Below are 20675 nucleotides of genomic sequence, written 5' to 3' on the forward strand. Positions count from 1 at the left end.
CAGTACTGCACTGGAGTATGAGCCTTGATTTGTATAGACAAATCATAGCATCGGCCTTGAACCTAGAACCTTGTGACCATTGGTGGCGCCACAGAGGTTTCTGCGCAAACACCCTGGCTGGAATTCTCCAGCCGTTCATGCCCTCAGCTGCTGCCAGCAACAAACATAGAAAATAGAATCAGGAGTCAGTCATTCGGCCCTTCGAGCCTGCTCCGCCATTCATTTTGATGGTGGCTGATCATCAAATTCAATATCCTGATCACATCTTCCCTCCACATCCCTTGATCCCTTTAGCCCCAAGAGCTATATCTAATTTCTTCTTGAAATCACACAATGTTTTGGCCGCAACTGCTTTCTGTGGTAGTGAATTCCACACGTTCACCACCCTCTGGATGAAGAAATTTCCCCTTACGTCAGTCCTTATCCTCAAACTGTGACCCCAAGTTCTGGACTCCTCCACCATTGGGGACATTATTTATTAACCTACCCTGTCTAATCCTGTATTAAGTTTGTATGAGATCCAAGAACAAGGGGGAATTTGGCACTCAGCTAAATCTCCGCTCACTGCAACGCGTCTGGAGAATCCTAACTGCAAGCGAGATTGGAGAATCCAGCCCCATCTATGGTATGGAGAATGGAGGCCCTTGAGTTTTCAACCATCTTGTGAGAAGACACGAGCAAAGCCTGGGCATTCCCATCCATTGAAGGCAGAAGTGCGGCACGGTGACACAGTGGTTAGCACTGCTGCCTCAGCAGTGAATTATACACCTGGGACCTGCCTCAGGTTCGATTCCCGGCCCGTCTGGGCGGAGTCTGCACGTTCTCCCTGTGTCTGCGTGGGTTTCCTCCAGGTGCTCCGGTTTCCTCCCACAGTCCAAAAGATTGTGCTGGTTAGGTGCGTTGGCCATGCTAAATTCTTCCTCAGTGTACCCGAACAGTTGCCAGAGTGTGGCAACTGAGAGATTTTCACAGTAACTTCATCGCAGTGTTAATGTAAGCTTACTTGTGATGAATAAATAAATATACTTTAAATTTAAGTGCAGACAATCTGTGTGGCACAGACAGGCTGTAAAATATGCAGCTGATCCAATCTATTCTATCTCCCACTGAGAGAATCAGGTTAAAATTATCCCATGGGGAATTACACCTGGGACCTCCAAGACTATCTTGGGGTCCGAGTTCTTAGGACGCTCAAAGCAGCTGTGCAGGTTGAGGCTGTGGTTAAGAAGGCGTATGGTGTACTGGCCTTCATCAATCGAGGAATTGAGTTTAGGAGTCGTAAGATAATGTTGCAGCTATATAGGACCCTGGTCAGACCCCACTTGGAGTACTGTGCTCAGTTCTGGTCGCCTCATTACAGGAAGGATGTGGAAGCCATAGAAAGGGTGCAGAGGAGATTTACAAGGGTGTTGCCTGGGTTGAAGAGCATGCCTTATGAGGATAGGTTGAGTGAGCTCGGCCTTTTCTCCTTGGAGAGACGAAGGATGAGGGGTGACCTGATAGAGGTGTATAAGACGTTGAGAGGTATTGATCGAGTGGACAGTCAGAGGCTTTTTCCTAGGGCTGAAATGGTTGCCACAAGAGCACACAGGTTTAAGGTGCTGGGGAGTAGGTACAGAGATGTCAGGGGTACGTTTTTCACTCCGAGGGTGGTGGGTGCGTGGAATGGGCTGCCAGCAATGGTGGTGGAGGTGGATTCGATAGGGTCTTTCAAGAGACTTTTAGATAAGTACATGGAACTTAGTAAGATAGAGGGTTATAGGTAAGCCTAGTAATCGCTAAGACAGGGACATGTTCGGCACAACTTTGTGGGCTGAAGGGCCTGTTTTGCGCTGCAGTTTTTCTATGTTGCTATGACTCAGCGTCTGAGCTACATGTTGCCTTTGCCAATACAGCTGGCAGGGGGAACCTCTTTCGTTGCACCTTTTCTCTCTGTTTCACTTTTAAAGTGATAACACAGTTTATTTTGTAACATTGAACCAAGTTACCATGCTTTTTTAAATCAATATTTTTAATTGCAGATGGACCCAGTTCAAAAGGCAGTGATAAATCACACGTTTGGCGTTACATTACCACCAAAAAAGAAGCAAGTAATCTCTTGCAACGTCTGCCACCTGAGGTTCAACTCGGAGGTAAGCTGCCTCTTTCTGAGGGAACCACCTGAGCTATCACCCGTGTTTGTGCAATACTGCAGTTCCAAAAAGGAACACGTTTACCAGTCAAACGCAACATGGAATAAGGGCCCTTGGGTTTGGCTCCAGGAGTAAACTACCTTCAACCCCACCTCTCCCTGGTGAAGTGGGGATTACTTTGGGCACTATCGTCAGACCAGATGCACAACATTATGCTGCTTTACCAAATTGGTCAGCTGGTTCAAGCTTCCCCTCAAACTTGTCTGCATAAACTCCAACATGCAATTCTCTGTGGAGTCGTACAGTCGGGCATCATTTTCGAATCTAACATCTTTTGGAATTCACATTTTTAAAAAATCATTGCCGGATTTGTGACCTGGTGTAGTTTAATTATTCCAACTGGAAATAAGGTTATCACAAGAAGCACGCATTTTTAATAAGACTGTCTCATTCACCCCCATGAGTAATGTTATTTTAAGTAACTGCTTTAAAAAAACTATGCAGAACCACTTAATAGTTTCATTGGTATCAGTATCTCATGGGTGTTAGTGTGTTATAAGCTAAATAGTTCATTTAAGCCTTTGAAACTTTTAAAAAGTGCCAATTAGTACTCTTGCACCTAAACAAAATGCTTAAGAGCCCCCTTAAAGGCAAGTAAATAGAGACAATTAACAGTTGTAGTTTGAGGATATGGGGCTGAAGTAAGGAGAAATACCTTCACCTAGAGATTGGTGAATGTGTGGAATTCATTACCATAGAAAGTAGTTGAGGACAAAATGTTGTGCGATTTCAAGAAGAAATTAAGATATAGCTCTTGGGGCTAAAGGTATCAAGGGAAATCAGGGGAAGGGGGGGGAATCAGGATATTAAGTTTGATGATCAGCCGTGGTCATAATGAATGGCGGAGCAGGCTCGAAGAGTTGACTGGCCTACTCCTGCTTCTAGTTTCTATGTTTTCAATAAATGCCATGCTGATGAATGTGATCTGGAAGCAGGAAACGGCGCTCCTGTTTTCGGGGAACGCAAGATCAGTGGCAGCAGCAGGAAATCCCACGGGATTTCTCATTCCGATTGTCCCTATCCCCCCGCCAATAACCCCCCCCCCCGGGCCAATGATATAACTGGCAGCGCCAGGGAGCAGCGCTGGGCTGTGTTCCATAGTAGGTGTTGGAAGGGATGGAGTTGTGGCATGGATGTGTGTTCCATGAAGGGGCGAGGAGGGGTAGGTTTCCGTGGGGTGTTCAGGCCCATCCGGGGTTTGGAGGGGGGGGATCGATTTTTTAATTTTTGTGGGCGCCCCAATCTTTTAGAACATGAGTTGCTTATGGGAATGAGTCATTCAGAGACCCCCCCCCCCCCCCCATTGCTGCCAGCATGGCGTTGTGAGACCCGCCCCTTGGAATTTTGTTTCCAATTCCCTGACAATATGATGGGGGAAACCACCTTTGGGGCTGGCCGTTTCCTCTCCGGTTTTTTTTTCCACCCCGCCCACCGCCTGTTGTTGAAAAAAATTCCACCCAGATGTAACATTACGTGTCCGACGTGACTAGTCTTGCGATAAAGAGTCACGTTAGACTCAGCATTAACTCTGTTTCTCTTTCCACAGATGCTGCCAGACCTGCAGAAATCTGGCAGTAACTCTAACCTCAGTGAGTTTTGTAATCCTAACTGTGCTAACAGAGACACCCCAGGCATGTCCTGAGGTGGCATCAGTCAGCAGAGCATTTCCTTGTCAGACAATGTCAGCTGAGGCAGTTCCATGGGCAGATGTGGATATTTTCCGATGATAGTGCAAAGTGACGGCAGCCAGTCCTGAACATTTAACAATTTCTCGTTAAGCGCTGTGCGTTAAAAGTGAGGCTATTTATAATAACACCATAGGGAACAGAATTCATTCCTCGTGTGAGCAAACCTGGCTTCCTCCCAAGTGGAATAAATTATCTCCTGCTTAGTCACTTTGCACGAAACGTCATGAATAATGCATTAAACTGAAATGTTCAGTTGATTCAGGTTCTTCCCAGGGTCCATGTCGAGGGGATATGGCAAATTAGCAGAGGTCATGATGGAGGCATGTGGAGGCACTCTGCTGCCCCGGGCATGCTCTTTTTACTTTGGAAGCATTAATAGCTGACTTCTTTCCAAATCAAGTACATAACCTATCCGACAGGAGTCAATTCCCAGCTCTTGCACTCTGTCTATTCTCTGTGATGTTCATAAAGTATCCCACCCCTAAATGTGTTCAGCCTGTTCAGAACTGGACTGTAAGAGGTACACACCCATGACTTTCCAACACATGCTGGTCACACCCCTCTCCTGGTGGCTCACTTCGCCTGCTCTTGAATCCAACTGTAGGCGGCAATTCAACCAGGGGAGTCGGAGGGTGGGGCATGTTGGGGGTGGGGGGGTGGTGGTGGTGCATGGGGGCATTGGGTGACAACATGAGAGGGGTGGGCAGAGGATGTTGAGACAACAATAACGAGAGGGGAGGGGGCATTAAGATCAACTAAAACTTAGAATTCACCTTCTTAAAGTTAAGTTTATTTATTAGCGTCACAAATAAGCTTACATTAACACTGCAATGAAGTTACTGTGAAAATCCCCGAGATGTCACACTCCCCCGCCTGTTCAGGTAGATTGAGGGAGAATTTAGCATGGCCAATGCATCTAACTAGCACATCCTTCAGACTGTGGGAGGAAACCAGAGCACCCGGAGGAAACCCACGCAGACACCGGGAGAACGTGCAGATTCTGCGCAGGCAGTGACCCAAACCGGGAATGGAACCCGGCTCCCTGGAGATGTGAAGCAGCAGTGCTAACCACTGTGCCACTGATCAAGTCACGACATCATCATTCCTCTGCTGTCTGACTCAGTCGCTTACTGACTTCGGCGCCTCCCAGGACCATTCTCCCACAGGCTGCCCGACAAGTACAGTTGGGTGGCAAGGTGGCACAGTGGTTAGCACTGCTGCCTCAGAGCGCCAGGGACCCGGGTTCGATTCCCAGCTTGGGTCACTGTCTGTGTGGAGTTTGCACGTTCTCCTCGTGTCTGCGCGGGTTTCCTCCGGGTGCTCCGGTTTCCTCACACAGTCCGAAACTTATGCTGGTTAGGGTGCATTTAGCTGAACAGGCGCCAGAGTGTGGCAACTAGGGGAATTTCACAGTAACTTCATTTCATTGTTAATGTAAGCCTTACTTGTGACTAATAAATAAACTTAACTTTAACTTAACTTATGCCCTGTCTCACCAGTGGGACAGACCAGCAGCGGTGGTGACACAGTGATATACAGTCAGGAGGGAGTTGCCCTGGGAATTGTTAACATCGACTCTGGCACCATGAAGTCTCCTGGCACCAGGGCAGACATAAGCAAGGAAACCTCCTGCTGATTACCACCTACCATCCTGACATGGCTGGTGAAATAGTACTCCTCCATATTGAACATAGCTTAGAGGAAGCACTGAGGGTGGAAAGGGCGCAGAATGCCCTTGTGGAGACAAAGTCCCGTCTTCATGTTGACGATACCCTCCATCGTGTTGTGTGGCACTACCACCATGTTAAATGGGGAGGCGGTGGCCTAATGGTATCATCACTAGACTCTTAATCCAGAAACTCAGCTAATGTTCTGGGGACCTGGGTTCCAATCCCGCCACGGCAGATGGTGGAATTTGAATTCAATAAAAGATATCTGGAATTAAGAATCTACTGACGAACATGAAACCATTGTTGATTGTCGGAAAAACCCATCTGGCTCACTAATGTCCTTCAGGGAAGGAAATCTGCCATCCTTACCTGGTCTGGCCTACATGTAACTTCAGAGCCACTGTAATGACTCTCAACCACCCTCGGGCAACTAGGGATGGGCAATAAATGCTGGCCAACCAGCGACGCCCATGTCCCAGGAATAATTTTTTTTTAAAATGGGGTAGATCTCCAACTAAACTAGTAACTCAAAACTGGGTATGTATGAGGCTCTGTAAGCAGCAGCAGAATTGTATACAACCACAATCTGTAACCTCATTATCCGGCACATCCCCCACTCTACCATTACCATCAGACCAGGGGACCAACCCTGGCTTAATGAAGATTCAGGAGGGCCTGCCAGGAGCAACACAGGCATACCTAAAAATGAGGGCTACCTGGTGAAGCCACAACACAGGACTACTTGAGTGCCAAACAGCAAAAACAGTAAGTGATAGACAGAGCTAAGCGAGTCCACAACCAATGGATCAGATCCAAGCTCTGCAGTCCTGCCACATCCAGTCGTTAATATTAACTACACAACTCACTGCAGGAGAAGGCTCCACAAATATCCCCATCCTCAATGATGGAGGAGCCCAGCACGTCTGTGCAAAAGATAAGGCTGAAACATTTGCAAGAATCTTTAGCCAGAACTGCGATGACCTATCTCGGCCTCCTCCGAAAGTCCCCAGTTTCACAGATGGCAGTCTTCGGCCAATTTGATTCACTCCTCATGATATCAAGAACAACTGAAGGCACTGAATACTGCAAAGGCTATGGGCCCGATTTTACCATCAGGTTGTGCCCATTTACAGGGGCGGAAACTTGGTAAAGTCGGGCGTGAGGCGAGTAGCGTGACCCATGCCCGTCTCCGCGCTGGTTCCCCCTTTACCAAGACCCGAAAATGGCCATAATCAGGACAGTGCCCGAAATGGACGCGATGGCCATTTGCATGCATTTAAATTGACTTAAAGGACTTCACGCCCAACCTTACTGCCACTTCCCCCTTTACCACCACGTTCGCCCATTCAGATTGGTGTGAAACAGATATGCTCTACAAAAGTCTGGTTCAGGCGCTCCAGTTAGTGAGGAGGTAAGTGGCGAGCGTCCAACGGCTCCCTGCTTGAGATCGGTGGGGGGAGGGGGGAGGTCTGCTGCACTCTGCCTGAGATCGGTGGGGGGAGGAATGGGGGGGAGGGACCCGCGATCAGTCTGGGTGGTGGAGGGGGATAAGGGGTCAGTGATGTTTTGGGGGTGGGGCAATGTCTGTGGGGGCCAGGGGGAGGCATTATCCGGCCCGGGAGGAATGTGGCAGGCGTGCGGCATTCTATCATTTTTTTTCTGCGCATGCGCAGTTGGAGGCGCCAATCGGAGCTGCAGGGTTTTGGGCGTGTTAAGCCCCGCCCACAGGCTTGTGCAGCGCAATTCGGAATCGCTGATATTTTTGCAGGCAGAGTGCGTATGAGCGCGCCTGAGAACGGGTCTAAAAGTGGGATCTGAAACACTCCCAGTTTCAAGTCCGCCCAGCACTTAGAATCAAAATGGTAAAATAGGGTTCTATGTGTCCGGATAATATTCCATCAATGGTACTGAAGATGTGTGCTCCAGAACCTGTGGCACTTCAAGCCAAGCTGTTCACTACGGCTACAGCACTGGCATCTACCCAGCAATGTGGAAAACTGCCCAAGTATGTTTTATACACAAAATGCAGGACAAATCCAACCCGGCCAATTAGCGCCCTATCAGCCTACTCTCAATCATCAGCACAGTGATGGAAGGGGTTGTTGACCGTGCCTTCAAGCGCGCTTGGTCAGCAACAACCTGCTCACTGACACTCAGCTTGGGCTTGACCAGTGCCACTTAGCTCCTGACCTCACCACAGCCTTGGGTCAATCATGGACAAAAGAGCTAAGCTCAAGGGGTGAGGGGAGAATGACTGCCCTCAACACCAAGGCGACATTTGACTGAGTGTGGCATCAAGGAGCCTCAGCAAAACTGAAGTCATTGAAAATCGGGGAGGGAAAATTTCCACTGATTGGAGTTATAACTAGCACAAAGTAAGATGGTGGTTGGAGATCAATCATCTCAGTTCTAGGAGATCCTCAGGGTGGTGTCCTCGGCCCAACCACCTTCATCTGCTTCGCCAATTACCTTCTCTCCATTATAAGGACAGAGGTGGGGATATTCACTGATGATTGCACAATGTTCAGCACCATTTGTCACTCCTCAGATATCGAAGCAGTCCATGACAATGTGCAGCAAGACCTGGACAATATCCAGACTTCAGCTGATCAATGGTAAGTAGCATCCGTGCCACTCAAATGCCAGGCAATAATCATTGGCAATAAGAGAAAATTCAACCATTTCCCCTTGACATACAATAGCATTATCATTGCTGAATCCGCCACTATCAACATCCTTGGAGTTATGTTTAACCAGAAACTGAACTGGACCAGCCGTACAAATACGGTGTCTACAAGCTCAGGTCAGAATCCAGAAGTTCTGGGCAGAGTAACTCACCTCCTGACATCCTAAAGCCTGTTCACAATCCACAAGATACAAGATAGAAGTGTAATGGAATATGCTCCACATGCCTGGATAAGTTCAGCTCCAACATTCAAGAAACATCTAAACCATCCGAGAGATAGCAACTCGGATTGATTGGTGCCCCATCCAGCACCTTCAACACCCAGTCCCTCCACCACAGATGCACAGTGGCAGCAGTCTGTGCCATCCACAAGATACATAGCAACAACTCACCAAGGATTCCTTCAACATTACCTTCCCAGATCCACGACTACTGCCATCTAGAAAGACGAGTTCAGCAGACGCGTGGGACGTTCCCCTCCGAGCCACACATCATCCTGAATTGGAACTATATCAAGGTTCCTTCACTGTCACTGGGGCCAAAACCCGAGAACTTCCTTCCTAACAGAATTGTGGGTGTACCTGAACCACAAGGACTGCAGTGGTTCAAGATAGAAGCTCATCACCACCTTCTCCAGGGCAATTAGTGATGGACAATATAAACGCTGGCCCAGCCAACAACATTGGCACAGGCTGGCACCAGCAAATAGCCGGAGATGGGCCACCTACAGGAAGATGGCCCAGAGGTGGGGATGCATTAGCCTGCCAACCCAACGCCAACATCTGTGAAATTCATCTCCAGCCTTTCTTTCAAAACGAGCCCGGGAAGATTCCTCCTCTCCTGTTTGTTGCCCGCCACGAACAGGCACTCCGGAATTTCAAACCACCAAGTATATTTCCAAGAGCTTTCATACTTACTTGTGCCAGTGAACATGTAACTGTGGAACACCAATTGATACGGCTGCAGAAATCTCATTTCTTAAAGAAAAGTAGGGCAGGAGTTTATTTCAGCTGTGTATAAGATGCAATTGGGGCTTTTTTGTCCCCTGTTAAATACTAGGCAATGTCAAATAAAGTCTTGATGAATCCTACTGAGGCCATTCTGATTCTAAATGAGAATGTCGCTGAAAAGCAGCGAGTTCCATTTAACCTTTTCGAGTAGAGATATTTTCGGACGTTGTTTTAATAAAGCTAGGGGTTATCGACTTCTTTTAAACAGGGGACTTCCCCCAACCCAGATAAGCAGTTCATGGGCTAATGGGACGCAGCTGAATTTCTACCTGCCGAACGCCCTTTATTCATTAATTTTATCCTTTATCTTTTTCTTATTTTATTCCCCTTGTTTTTCACAGAATCATAGAATCCCTACAGTGCAGAAGGAGGCCATTCGGCCCATTGAGTCTGCAACGACTCTCCAACAGAGCATCTTACCCAGGCCCTATCCCCGTAGCCCCACGTATTTACCCTGCTAATTCCCCTAACCTATACCAAGGGGCAATTTAGCACGGCCAATCCACCTAACCTGCACATCTTTGGGCTGTGGGAGGAAACCGGAGCACCTGGAGAAGACCAGCGAGAATGTGCAAACTCCACGCAGGCAGTCACCCAAGGCCGGAATCAAACCCGAGTCTCTGGTGCTGTGAGGCAGCAGTGCTAACCACTGTGCCATTCTTTTAGGGTTGCTAGGCCACTCGCCCTTGAGTGTCCCAATGCCTTAAATAATTCCTGGATGGGATGGCATGCCGCTGGCACCCAAGTCTTTGCCGGTGCCGCACAGTGTGAGCCTGACAGAATGCTTGGGACCAGCACGGAGATGTATCTGCCCCTCTGATTTCATTCCCTTGCATGCTGTGGAGCATTACCTTCCCTCCCCTGATTCCCCAACAAAATCACAAGCTTTGTTCTCCAGGAACAAAGAGCAGAACCTGACATGTTCCTAACTCTCTAATATAGTTTATCAGCGTGCCAGAATGAATTATTGACCACCTCTGTTGCAAAACCTGACTTCATCCACTTGTTCTCAGTGTTCCTCCGACAAGTGTGTTCACTGGAACATCATGTAGGAAGACAGACTGTTCCACATCAATAAACTCCAACATTTTTACTGTGGACAACACCAGAGTGCCCATGATGGGTGACATGGAGGGTGGAATCTTCATTGTCTCCTGATCAGTCACATGCAATTGTTCATGAACATTATGTTGTTTTGCATGATAATATAACCAGTATTAAAAGCATGGAAAATACTACAATTAATTTAAAGGCACAACTTCGCCATGAAGTCCTGCTGGATGGACATTTATGATGTTTACAAACCAGGGGCGGCATGGTGGTACAGTGGTAAGTGCTGCTGCCTCACAGCGCCAGGGACCCAGGTTCAATTCCGGCCTCAGGTGACTGTCTGTGTGGAGTTTGCTCATTCTCCCCGTGTCTGCTTGGGTTTCCTCCGGGCGCTCCGGTTTCCTCCCACAGTCCAAAAGATGTGCGGGTTAGGTTGATTGGCCATGCTAAATTGACCCCAGTGTCAGGGGATTGGCAGGGTAAATATGTGGGGTATGAGGATAGGTGTTGGGTGGGATTGTTGTCGCTGCAGGCTCAATGGGCTGAAATGGCCTCCTTCTATACTGTAGGGATTCTACGATCTCCCTCCCAGATGCTGGATATACACCTTCTTTTGATGTCAGCCTTACAACTGAAGCAATAACAGGAATTACACAGAGACACAGGGCGGAATTTTCCTGTCCCGTCCACCACGGGAATCGTAGCGGGCGGGACACAGGCCATGTAAAGGTTCGTTGACCTTGGGCAGGATTTTCCAGTCTTGGGGTGAGCATGGCTGGAAAATCCTGCCCACAATCTAACATGAAGTTTGTAGCTGCCCTCGATACCAGCAAGTCCGTTTTAGGTATTTTTGCCTTTCCCATCACATAAAACCAGCCCTCCCATCCATTGACTCTGTCTACACTTCCTGCTGTCTTGGCAAAGCAGCCAGCATAATTAAGGACCCCATGCACCCCGGACATTCTCTCTTCCACCTTCTTCCGTCGGGGGAAAGATACAAAAGTCTGAGGTCACGTACCAACCGACTCAAGAACAGCTTCTTCCCCGCTGCCACCAGATTTTTGAATGGGCCTACCTCGCATTAAGTTGATTTTTCTCTACATCCTAGCTATGACTGTAACACGACACTCTGCACTCTCTCCTTTCCTTCTCTATGAACGGTATGCTTTGTATAGCGCACAAGAAACAATACTTTTCACTGTATATTAATACATGTTACAATAATAAATCAAATCAAATCAAATCACAAACCCTATACAGATTTAACCTGGTGGCTTTGAAGCTTTCTGTTAATGTGGCCATGAGCTGTTCAGAGTTAGCCGGGAGAGTGAGTGAAACAGAGAAAGAGACAGACAGTGCTACTGATCCCTTGTCTTTGGGCATAACTTCACTCACCGTCTTTGGGGAACAGTGATGCAGTGAAAATTGCTTTTATGAGTCGATCCATTTTTGTCTTATTGAAGTTCCACGGTTAAACTTGCTGTAGAATTTGCATTTTAATGGTGCAAATTAAATTTTGTGGAATTCTAATAAAATCTGATGAAGTGGAGCGACAAAAGAATGAACGGGCAATGGGATAAAGAATGTCAGGAATCTGTTTCACTGAACTGTAGTAAATTTAATGACAATAACTAAAGTGAAAATCATTAATGATTTCTATCTTTCACTGGGAAGAAAATTGTGTTCATTCTTGACATTTGCAAGATATAGTGTTACATAATTTCTTTTTCGTGTTTCTCAATCTACTATTTGCACAGTCAGTTATTCGATATCAGATTTTTAAAAATGAACATGCCCCCCAACATCTAAAACTCCATGTAGCTTAATGGAGCAAGATAAATATAAAAACAAGGTAATGGAGGCGAGGAACCTGATGGTGAGCTAAAATTGGAAACTAGGTTAGGAGATAGCAAGGGATATTAAAATATTGATCAAGAATTCATGGAAAACATGAATTAAAGGTAATAGTGAGGACATTGAAACTAATGTTATATCTACAAAGGCGGCACAGTGGTTAGCACTGCTGCCTCACAGCGCCAGAGACCCGGGTTCGATTCCCGGCTTGGGTCACTTTCTGATTTGATTTAATCTATTATTGTCACATTGTTATGAAGCGAAGGTGGATCTCTCTCCCCCGCTCCCCTCCGAGAACCAACGCCGAACCTCTCAAAGAGGAGTACCTCTTGCTCAATGCCGCAAGAACATGTACTGGCATATAGTGAAAAGTATTGTTTCTTGCGCACTATACAGACAAAGCGTACCGTACATAGAGAAGGAGAGAATGCAGAATGTAGTGTTACAGTAAAAGAGCTAGAATAAAGTTTTAGAAACATAAAACAAGAGTAAAAGATAGGATTAGAGGGTATGCTGGGCACAGCTTGCAAGAATCATAGAAACCCTACAGTGCAGAAAGAGGCCATTTGGCCCATCGAGTCTGCACCGACCACAATCCCACCCAGGCCCTACCCCCACATCCCTACATATTTACCAGCTAATCCCTCTGACCTACGCGTCTCAGGACACTAAGGGGCAACTTTTTAGCATGGCCAATCAACCTAACCCGCACACCTTTGGACTGTGGGAGAAAACCGGAGCACCCGGAGGAAACCCACGCAGATGCGAGGAGAATGTGCAAACTCCACACAAACAGTGACCCAAGCCGGGAACCGAACCCAGGTCCCTGGAGCTGTGAAGCAGCAGTGCTAACCACTGTGCCACCGTGCCGTTGCCTCGCTCCGGCGCCATCTTGGAAGAGACTTCACAAAGTCTGCACGTTCTCCCCGTGTCTGCGGGGGTTTCCACCGGATGTTCCGGTTTCCTCCCAGAGTCCGAAAGACGTGCTGGTTAGGTGCATTGGCCATGCTAAATTCTCCCTCAGTGTACCCGAACAGGCGCCGGAGTGTGGCGACTGGGGGATTTTCACAGTAACTTCATTGCAGTGTTAATATAAACCTCCCTTCTGCCATCAATCTGGTTGTAGGCCCATCAAACAAATTCCATCTTCCACTGAGGAACCCGCAAGCCAAGGGAAAGGCCATTGACAGTGGCGGCACCATAAGATCCCGCCACTGCAAAACATACTGTGGGAGGGCGGGGACTGTGGCCTGGACACCTGCTGGGTGGGAGGAAACCATTAATTGGCCAATTGATTGCAATATAGGCCCTAACTGATGTACAGGTGAGTGAGACCCCCAAACCTCCCCCAGGGTTGGCGGAATACCAGCAGCAATGGGTAGATGATGGCATGACGCCACAGCAATGGTGCTTATTTTTGTTAGACCTCTCCTACCGGCCAGCACACTCCTGAGGGAGGGGAGCGTAACCTTCCACCCTGAGAGAGTATAGTTATAGTGTGATTGCAGGTTGATGCAGAGCAGCTTGTGTGTACATCATAGGAGAAATGGCAGCACAGGGTGAAAACTGCTTGCGTCACTCATGTCATACACATGGTAGAGAATTTTCACCCTCCCTGCCTGCTGTTTTCCAACTGTGATGGGCAGCAAGCCAGCTCGTTCTCCTGGACCACACTGAGAGGAGCAAAGCAGGAGAGCGATTAGCCCTGTACCTCGGGAAACCAGAGGATGCACTGAAGTGTGAGGCCATCTCACATGGGTTTGAGTTCACACCAAGTGCAAGGGCAATCCCAGCACAGCAACACAGAGTAAGATTCACACTGCAGCTGAGCATCTCAGCCAGAGGAGCAGCACTGAGCTGTAAATAACATACAAAACAGGAACAGGAGTGGATCAGAAAGATGGGCGGCACGGTGGCGCAGTGGTTAGCACTGCTGCCTCACAGCGCCAGAGACCCAAGTTCAATTCCGGCCTCGGGTCACTGTCTGTGTGGAGTCTGCATGTTCTCCCTGTGTCTGCGTGGGTTTCCTCCAGGTGCTCTGGTTTCCTTCCACAGTCCAAAGATATGCGGGTTAGGTGGATTGGCCATGCTAAATTGACCCTAGTGTCAGAGGGATTAGCAGGGTAAATGTCAGGTTACCGGAATAGGGCTTGAGTGGGATGTGTTTGGTGCTGACACGATGGGCCGAATGGCCTCCTTCTGTACTGTAGGGATTCTATGACTTCACCACTTCTTATTTTGTTTATTGATGAACTTTTTCTGTGGGATATAAATATCTACTTTCTTCTGCTTACAAAGTTCCTTTTATTTTGCAGGTAATCTGTTTCTTCAGCTCCCTCTCTTTGTTTCAGCAACTTAATTTTCATTCTATATTGCAACAGTGACTACACTGCAAAAGTACTTCATTGGCTGTAAAACATTTTGGGAAGACGGTTAGTTGTGAAGAAGCTGTATAAACACAAGTCTTTTTTATTGGCTTTTGAGGAACCTTTCTCTCCAAGGTGACCATTCAACTGCATATACCTGACTTTTTACCCTTCCAAGTAATCCCCTTAACCTGCCCTTTCCAATCTTCTTATCTGGAATGCATTTGGTCTTGTCAGTGTTTTAGCCCATCGTCCCGTAACTCAGTTTTACAGGGATTGCGACAGTCATCTTCAGGGTGGTAAATACTCTAAGTGGAATTTTCCCCGTCCCCCCGCCACGGGAATTGTAACGGGCCTGGGCGGACCTTACGAAGGTCCGTTGACCTCAAGTGGGATTATCCAGTTTTGGGGAGAGCGCGGCCGGAAAATTCCGTCCCTGCCTCACGTGAATGAAATTCCAATGGGGAGCACTGCATTGAGCCGGGGTGAATATTATGGCTGGACAGTGGAACACAGTAAGAAGTTTAACAACACCAGGTTAAAGTCCAACAGGTTTATTTGGTAGCAAATGCCATTAGCTTTCGGAGCCCTGCTCCTTCGTCAGATGGAGTGGATATCTGATATGGACACTTGAACATAGACACTTCAGGATTGCAAAGGATGGATATTTGTGGAGATAGGTGAAAGGGAAAGAACTTAAAAAGCAGATATGAATTTCATCCGGTTCACGGATCATTAAAACCAAGTATTAAAAAAAGGCAAATTCTACTCTTGCATTCACATGACACTGGGGTGTCTGCTGATTTATTTATAGAGCAAGTTCGAAGTTATCCTGGAAAAGCAATAGAGGAATTAATTGTATATTTAAAACATCAACTTGCATTTATATGGTGCCTTTAATATTGCAAATCATCACAAGGCATCTCATAGGAGGATTATGGAACAAATTTTGACACCAAGCCACAAAAGGTGATATTAGGACCATAAAGCTCGGTCAAAGTGGTTGTAGTGTTGTTATAATGATATAAAAACATCAATCACTCAAAAGGGATTGGGTAAACACGTTGTCGTTCGTTTATTGAGACTAGGCACATGGGTACCTATGTACAGAGGTATCAATCTTGAAGACGTCATCAGCAGAGCTGTGTGCTGCTCAAAATTGCAACTAAACAAGGGTTGTGTGAACTTCCCTGCAAGTTATGTCATGTGCAACCCTAGGGGATTTTCACTGCAACTTCATTGCAGTGTTAACATAAGCCTACTTGTGACACTAATAAATAAACTTTATTCTGAGAAACTCTTTGCTGCAGAAGGCTGTTGAGGCCAAATCATTGAGTGTCTTTCAGACAGAGATAGATAGGTTCTTGATTAATAAAGGGATCAGGGGTTATGGGGAAAAGGCAAGACAATGGGGATGTGAAAAATATCTGCCATGATTGAATGGTGGAGCAGACTCAATGGGCTGAATGACCCATGTCTTGTGGTCTTATGGTCTTTAAACTTAAAGGCATTTTACAACAGTGGTAGGTCCTAAGGTGCTTCCTAAAGGAGAAGAGAGCGGGAGCGATTCACGGAGCGAAGTTTAGAGTTCAGTGCCCTGACAGTTCAAGGTATGGCCACCAATGGTGGAGTGATGTAAATCAGAGATGCACAAGAGGCTAGAATCAAAATCTGAGGATTGTAAGGGCTCTAGGAGGTTACAGATGTAGGAGGAGTGAGCCCATAGAGAAAGTTGAATACAAAGATGAACATTTTAAAAGCAAGGCATTGCCAAGCGGAGAGTCAGTGTAGGTCAGTGAGGGCACATGTCTTGTCATGACAATTACTCTGTTTGATAACCCTGGTATTGCCGAATCTTACAGCATCTTGGGAACGTGCTAGCTGATCGCAAAAATGCTGATTTCAGCAATGAAATTAAATTTAGCCTCAAATCAAATCAAGATTAGCTGCAACTGCTAAGGCTAATAGTGCAGTTTACTTTAGTTTAATCATTGCAAATCATAATCAGGCTTTTGAATCTAAATACCACTGGGAGCTTTTTTAATTAATGATGCTCGTTAGCTATTAAAGCGTATCACTCCCCATGGAAGGATTTTTCTGTTGTCTGCAGGATTTGACAACTTAGGACAAGGTTCAATAAAATCATTGGAACACAGTACAGGATGCGAATTACTGGATAAATAACATTTTATGCCCTTTAAAATCTTTTGAAGATTACTCGGTCTTTTATCCTGACTGTGTGGAATTTTCCAGCACTTCTGGGAAATCCAAGGATTCTGGCACAAATCAAAACTCTCATCTCAGTGACACAGAACGATGCGAGAAGCAGCATTGAAGGGGAAAATCACCAAAACCCTCCAGATAAGACCAGCTAAAGGAGCAAAATTAGGCCATTCAGCCCATCGAGTCTGCCCCACCATTCAATCATGGCTGATAAGTTTCTCAACCCCATTCGCCAGCTTTTTCCCCGTAACCTTTGACCCTCAGACCAATCAAGAACCTATCTATCTCTGTCTTAAATACGTTCAGTGACTTGGCCTCCACAGCCTTCTCTGACAATGAACTCCACAGATTCACCACTCTCTGGCTGAAGAAATTCCTCCTCATCTCGGTACTAAAGGGTCGTCCCTTTATTCTGAGGCGGTGCCCTCAGATCCTCGTCTCTCCTACTAATGGAAACACCTTCCCCACGTTCGCTCTATCCAGGCCTTTCCATATTCTGTAAGTTTCAATGCAGTTCCCCCCTCATCCTTCTATACTCCATCGAGTACAGACCCAGAGTCCTCAGACGCGCCTCATATGTTATGCTTTTTGTAAATTCCTTCACGGGGTCACTGAATATTTTTAAGGCAGATGTAGATGGATTCTAGTTGGGCCAGGGAATCAAAGGTTATCAGGGGTAGATGAGAATGTGGAATTTAAAACATAAACAGATCAGCCATGAATGTAGGCCCCTTACAGTCAGAAATGGAAGAATTCATAACGGGGAATAAAGAAATGGCTGAGAAATTAAATTGTGCTTTGCTTCAGTCTTCACAAAGGAAGACATGAATAATGTACCAGAAATGCTGAAAGAAACATGTTTAGTGAGGAGCTGAAGGAAATCAGCATTGGTAGAGAAATGGTTTTGGAGAAATTGATGGGATTGAAGGTGGATAAATCTCCAGGTCCTGATAATCGTCATCCCAGAGTACTTAAGGAAGTGGCCCTGGAAATAGTAGATCCATTGGTGGTTATTTTCCAAACTTCTTTGGACTCTGGAATAATTCCTACAGATTGGAGGGTAGCTAATGTAAGCCCACTATTCAAAAAGGGAGGTAGAAAGAAAACAGGGAACTATAGACCAGTGAGCCTAACGTCGGTAGTGGGGAAGTTGCTAGAGTCCATTATCAAGGATTTCATAACTCGGCATTTGGAAGGCAGTGGTATAATCAGACAAAGTCAGCATCGACATATAAAAGGAGAAATCATGATTGATGAATCTATTGGAATTCTTTGAGGATGTAACTAGCAGAGTTGACTGAGGAGAACCAGTGGATGTGGTTTATTTAGACTTTCAGAAAGCTTTTGACAAGATATCACATAACAGACTACTATGTAAAGTTAAAGCACATGGGATTGCAGGTAATGCCTTGAGATGGATAGAAAGCTGATTAGCATGATTGGCAGTCAGTGACTAGTGGGGTTCTGCAGGAATCTGTGCTAGGACCCCAACTGTTTTCATATAATAATGATTTGGAAGAGGGAGCTGAATGTATTATCTCCAAATTTGCAGATGATACGAAGTTGGGTGGGAGGGTGAGCTGTGAGGAGGATGCAGAGATGCTTCAGTGTGATTTGGACAGGCTGAGTGTGTGGGCATCTGCATGGCAGATGCAGTGTAATGTGGATAAATGTGAGGTTATCCACTTTAGTAGCAATAATAGGAAGACAGATTATTATTTGAATGGGTGTAAATTGAAAGAGGTGGATACTCAATGAGACCTTGGAGTCCTTATGCATCAGTTACTGAAAGTAAGCACACAGGTAAAGCAGACAATAAAGGCGGCAAATGGTATGTTGGCCTTCATAGCGAGAGGATTTGAGTGTAGGAATAGGGATGTTTTGCTGCAATTGTATAGGGCTTTGGTGAGGTCACACCTGGAGTATTGTGTGCAGTTTTGGTGTCCTTACCTGAGGAAGGATGTCCTTGCCATAGAGGGAGTACAGCGAAGACTTACCAGGCTGATTCCGGGGATGGCAGGTCTGTCATATGAGGAGAGACTAAGTCGGTTAGGATTATATTCACTGGAGTTTAGAAGAGTGAGAGGGGATCTCATAGAAACTTATAAAATTCTAACAGGGTTAGGCAGGGTAGATTCAGAAAGAATGTTCCCGATGGTGGGGGAGTCCAGAACTAGGGGTCATAGTTTGAGGAGAACTGAGGTGAGGAGAAATTTCTTCACCCAGAGGGTGGTGAATGTGTGGAATTCACTACCATAGAATGTAGTTGAGGCCAAAACATTGCCTGCTTTCAAGAAGAAATTAGATATAGCTTTTGGAGCTAAAGGGATCAAGGGATATAAGGGGAAGGGGGAATCAGGATATTGAATTCGATGATGGAGCCATAATCAAAATGAATGGCAGAGCAGGCTTGAAGGGTCGAATGGCCTACTCCTGCTTATAGTTTCTATGTTTCTATGAGCTTATTGAATGGTGAAGCAGGCTCGAGGGGCCGAATGGCCTACTTCAACTACCTATTTTGTTTGTTTGTCTGTGGGCATTCCTGGCAAGGCCCGTATTTGTTGCCCATCAATAATTGCCCTTGAACTGAGAGGCTTACTCGGCCAATTCAGAGGGCAGTTGAGAGTCACCCACATTGCTGTGGGTCTGGAGTTACATTTAGGCCAGACCATGTAAGGACGGCAGATTTCCTTCCCTAAAGGGCATTGGTGAACCTGATGGGTTTTTAAATAACTGATGACGGTTTCGCGGTCATCATTCCAGAGACTAGCTTCATTTTCCAGATTTATTAATTACATTTTTAAAAAATTCCACCAGCAGCTGTGGTGAGGTTTGAAGCCATGTCCCCAGTGCATTAGGCTCAGTTTCTGGGTTACTAGTCCAGTAATGTTAGAACTACACCATCATCTGCCCTTAACTTTCGACTGAGGCCTCCACCATAGGGACTCTGGAGAATCTATCTGGCATTTAAGTGTGTAGTCTGCTTGCTGCCCATTCAGTTTGACATTGATTCCTCCATTGCGCTCCCTTTGAAATAGGAGTGGGAAATAATGCCCAACCTGTCACTCCATGGTCCAATGCCAACAGATAGTGCAATCACTGCTTGTGCATGGATCAAATTATTAATAACCTATTGATGGAAAATGTACAGCTTGGCTTTTCATTGATGTGTAAGTGACAGCATAGGGCTGGATTTTAACATGGTAGCCTGGCAGTCTATTGACTTCTGGGTTAACTGATGGAGAGGTCCCGCGGGAGGGAAGTGGGGGCAATCCAGAGCAGGAGGGGTCAACCTTTATTAAAAACATAAAATGCTGGATCAACTCAGCAGGTCTGGCAGCATCTGTGAGAAGAGAAACAGTTAACGTTTCGAGTCCAAGATGATGCTTCTACAGAGGGATAGAACTGTTAATAACTCAACCTTTCCTTCTGCCTCGCAGAGGAAAGCTTCAGACCTACCAGAAGGGCCTCTGTTGCTTCTGGACCATCTTCACCCTTGGGAGGAAGCTGCTGTAATCTCCCAGCTCTAGCTTTGGTTTAAATTTCAGTGTAGTCTTAGTTCTTTTTAATACCTTTCGGTACTTTATTTCTAATCAAAAAATGCCAATTCAGATCAAGTCCAATCATGGTCCCCACATGAGGGGATATACCAGATCAAATCCAACAAAACAAGACTTTGCATCCCATCTTGGGCTTGATCAAACAAGACCCAAGCTGACAGGATGAGGCATTGCACCCCCTCCCGGGCTTGATCTAACGCTCCATCTTAACCAAAAGGCCGAGGTGGCTTTAAAAAATTGCATCAGTATTGGCGTAAAGATGTTCAGGTTGATGCGCGATTGATTCACACGGGAGGCTAGGATGTACCCGGGAATAAAGGCTTTTATTCACAACAAGATTGGAGCACACTACTTAACAATATTATCCCAGACTAAG

General features: G+C 46.3%; 1 protein-coding gene across 1 annotated transcript in view; it reads left to right on the forward strand.

Moving 5' to 3' along the window:
• The window catches only part of znf385c (zinc finger protein 385C), a 105818-nt gene that overhangs the window by 22058 nt on the left and 63085 nt on the right, over positions 1-20675 (forward strand). Inside the window, exon 2 of the mRNA XM_078222958.1 lies at positions 2022-2132. Within this exon, the coding sequence (XP_078079084.1) occupies positions 2022-2132 (111 nt within the window). The remainder of the gene's footprint in view (positions 1-2021; positions 2133-20675) is intronic.

Source organism: Mustelus asterias, chromosome 11 (assembly GCF_964213995.1).
Source record: "Mustelus asterias chromosome 11, sMusAst1.hap1.1, whole genome shotgun sequence".
NCBI lineage: Eukaryota > Metazoa > Chordata > Chondrichthyes > Carcharhiniformes > Triakidae > Mustelus > Mustelus asterias.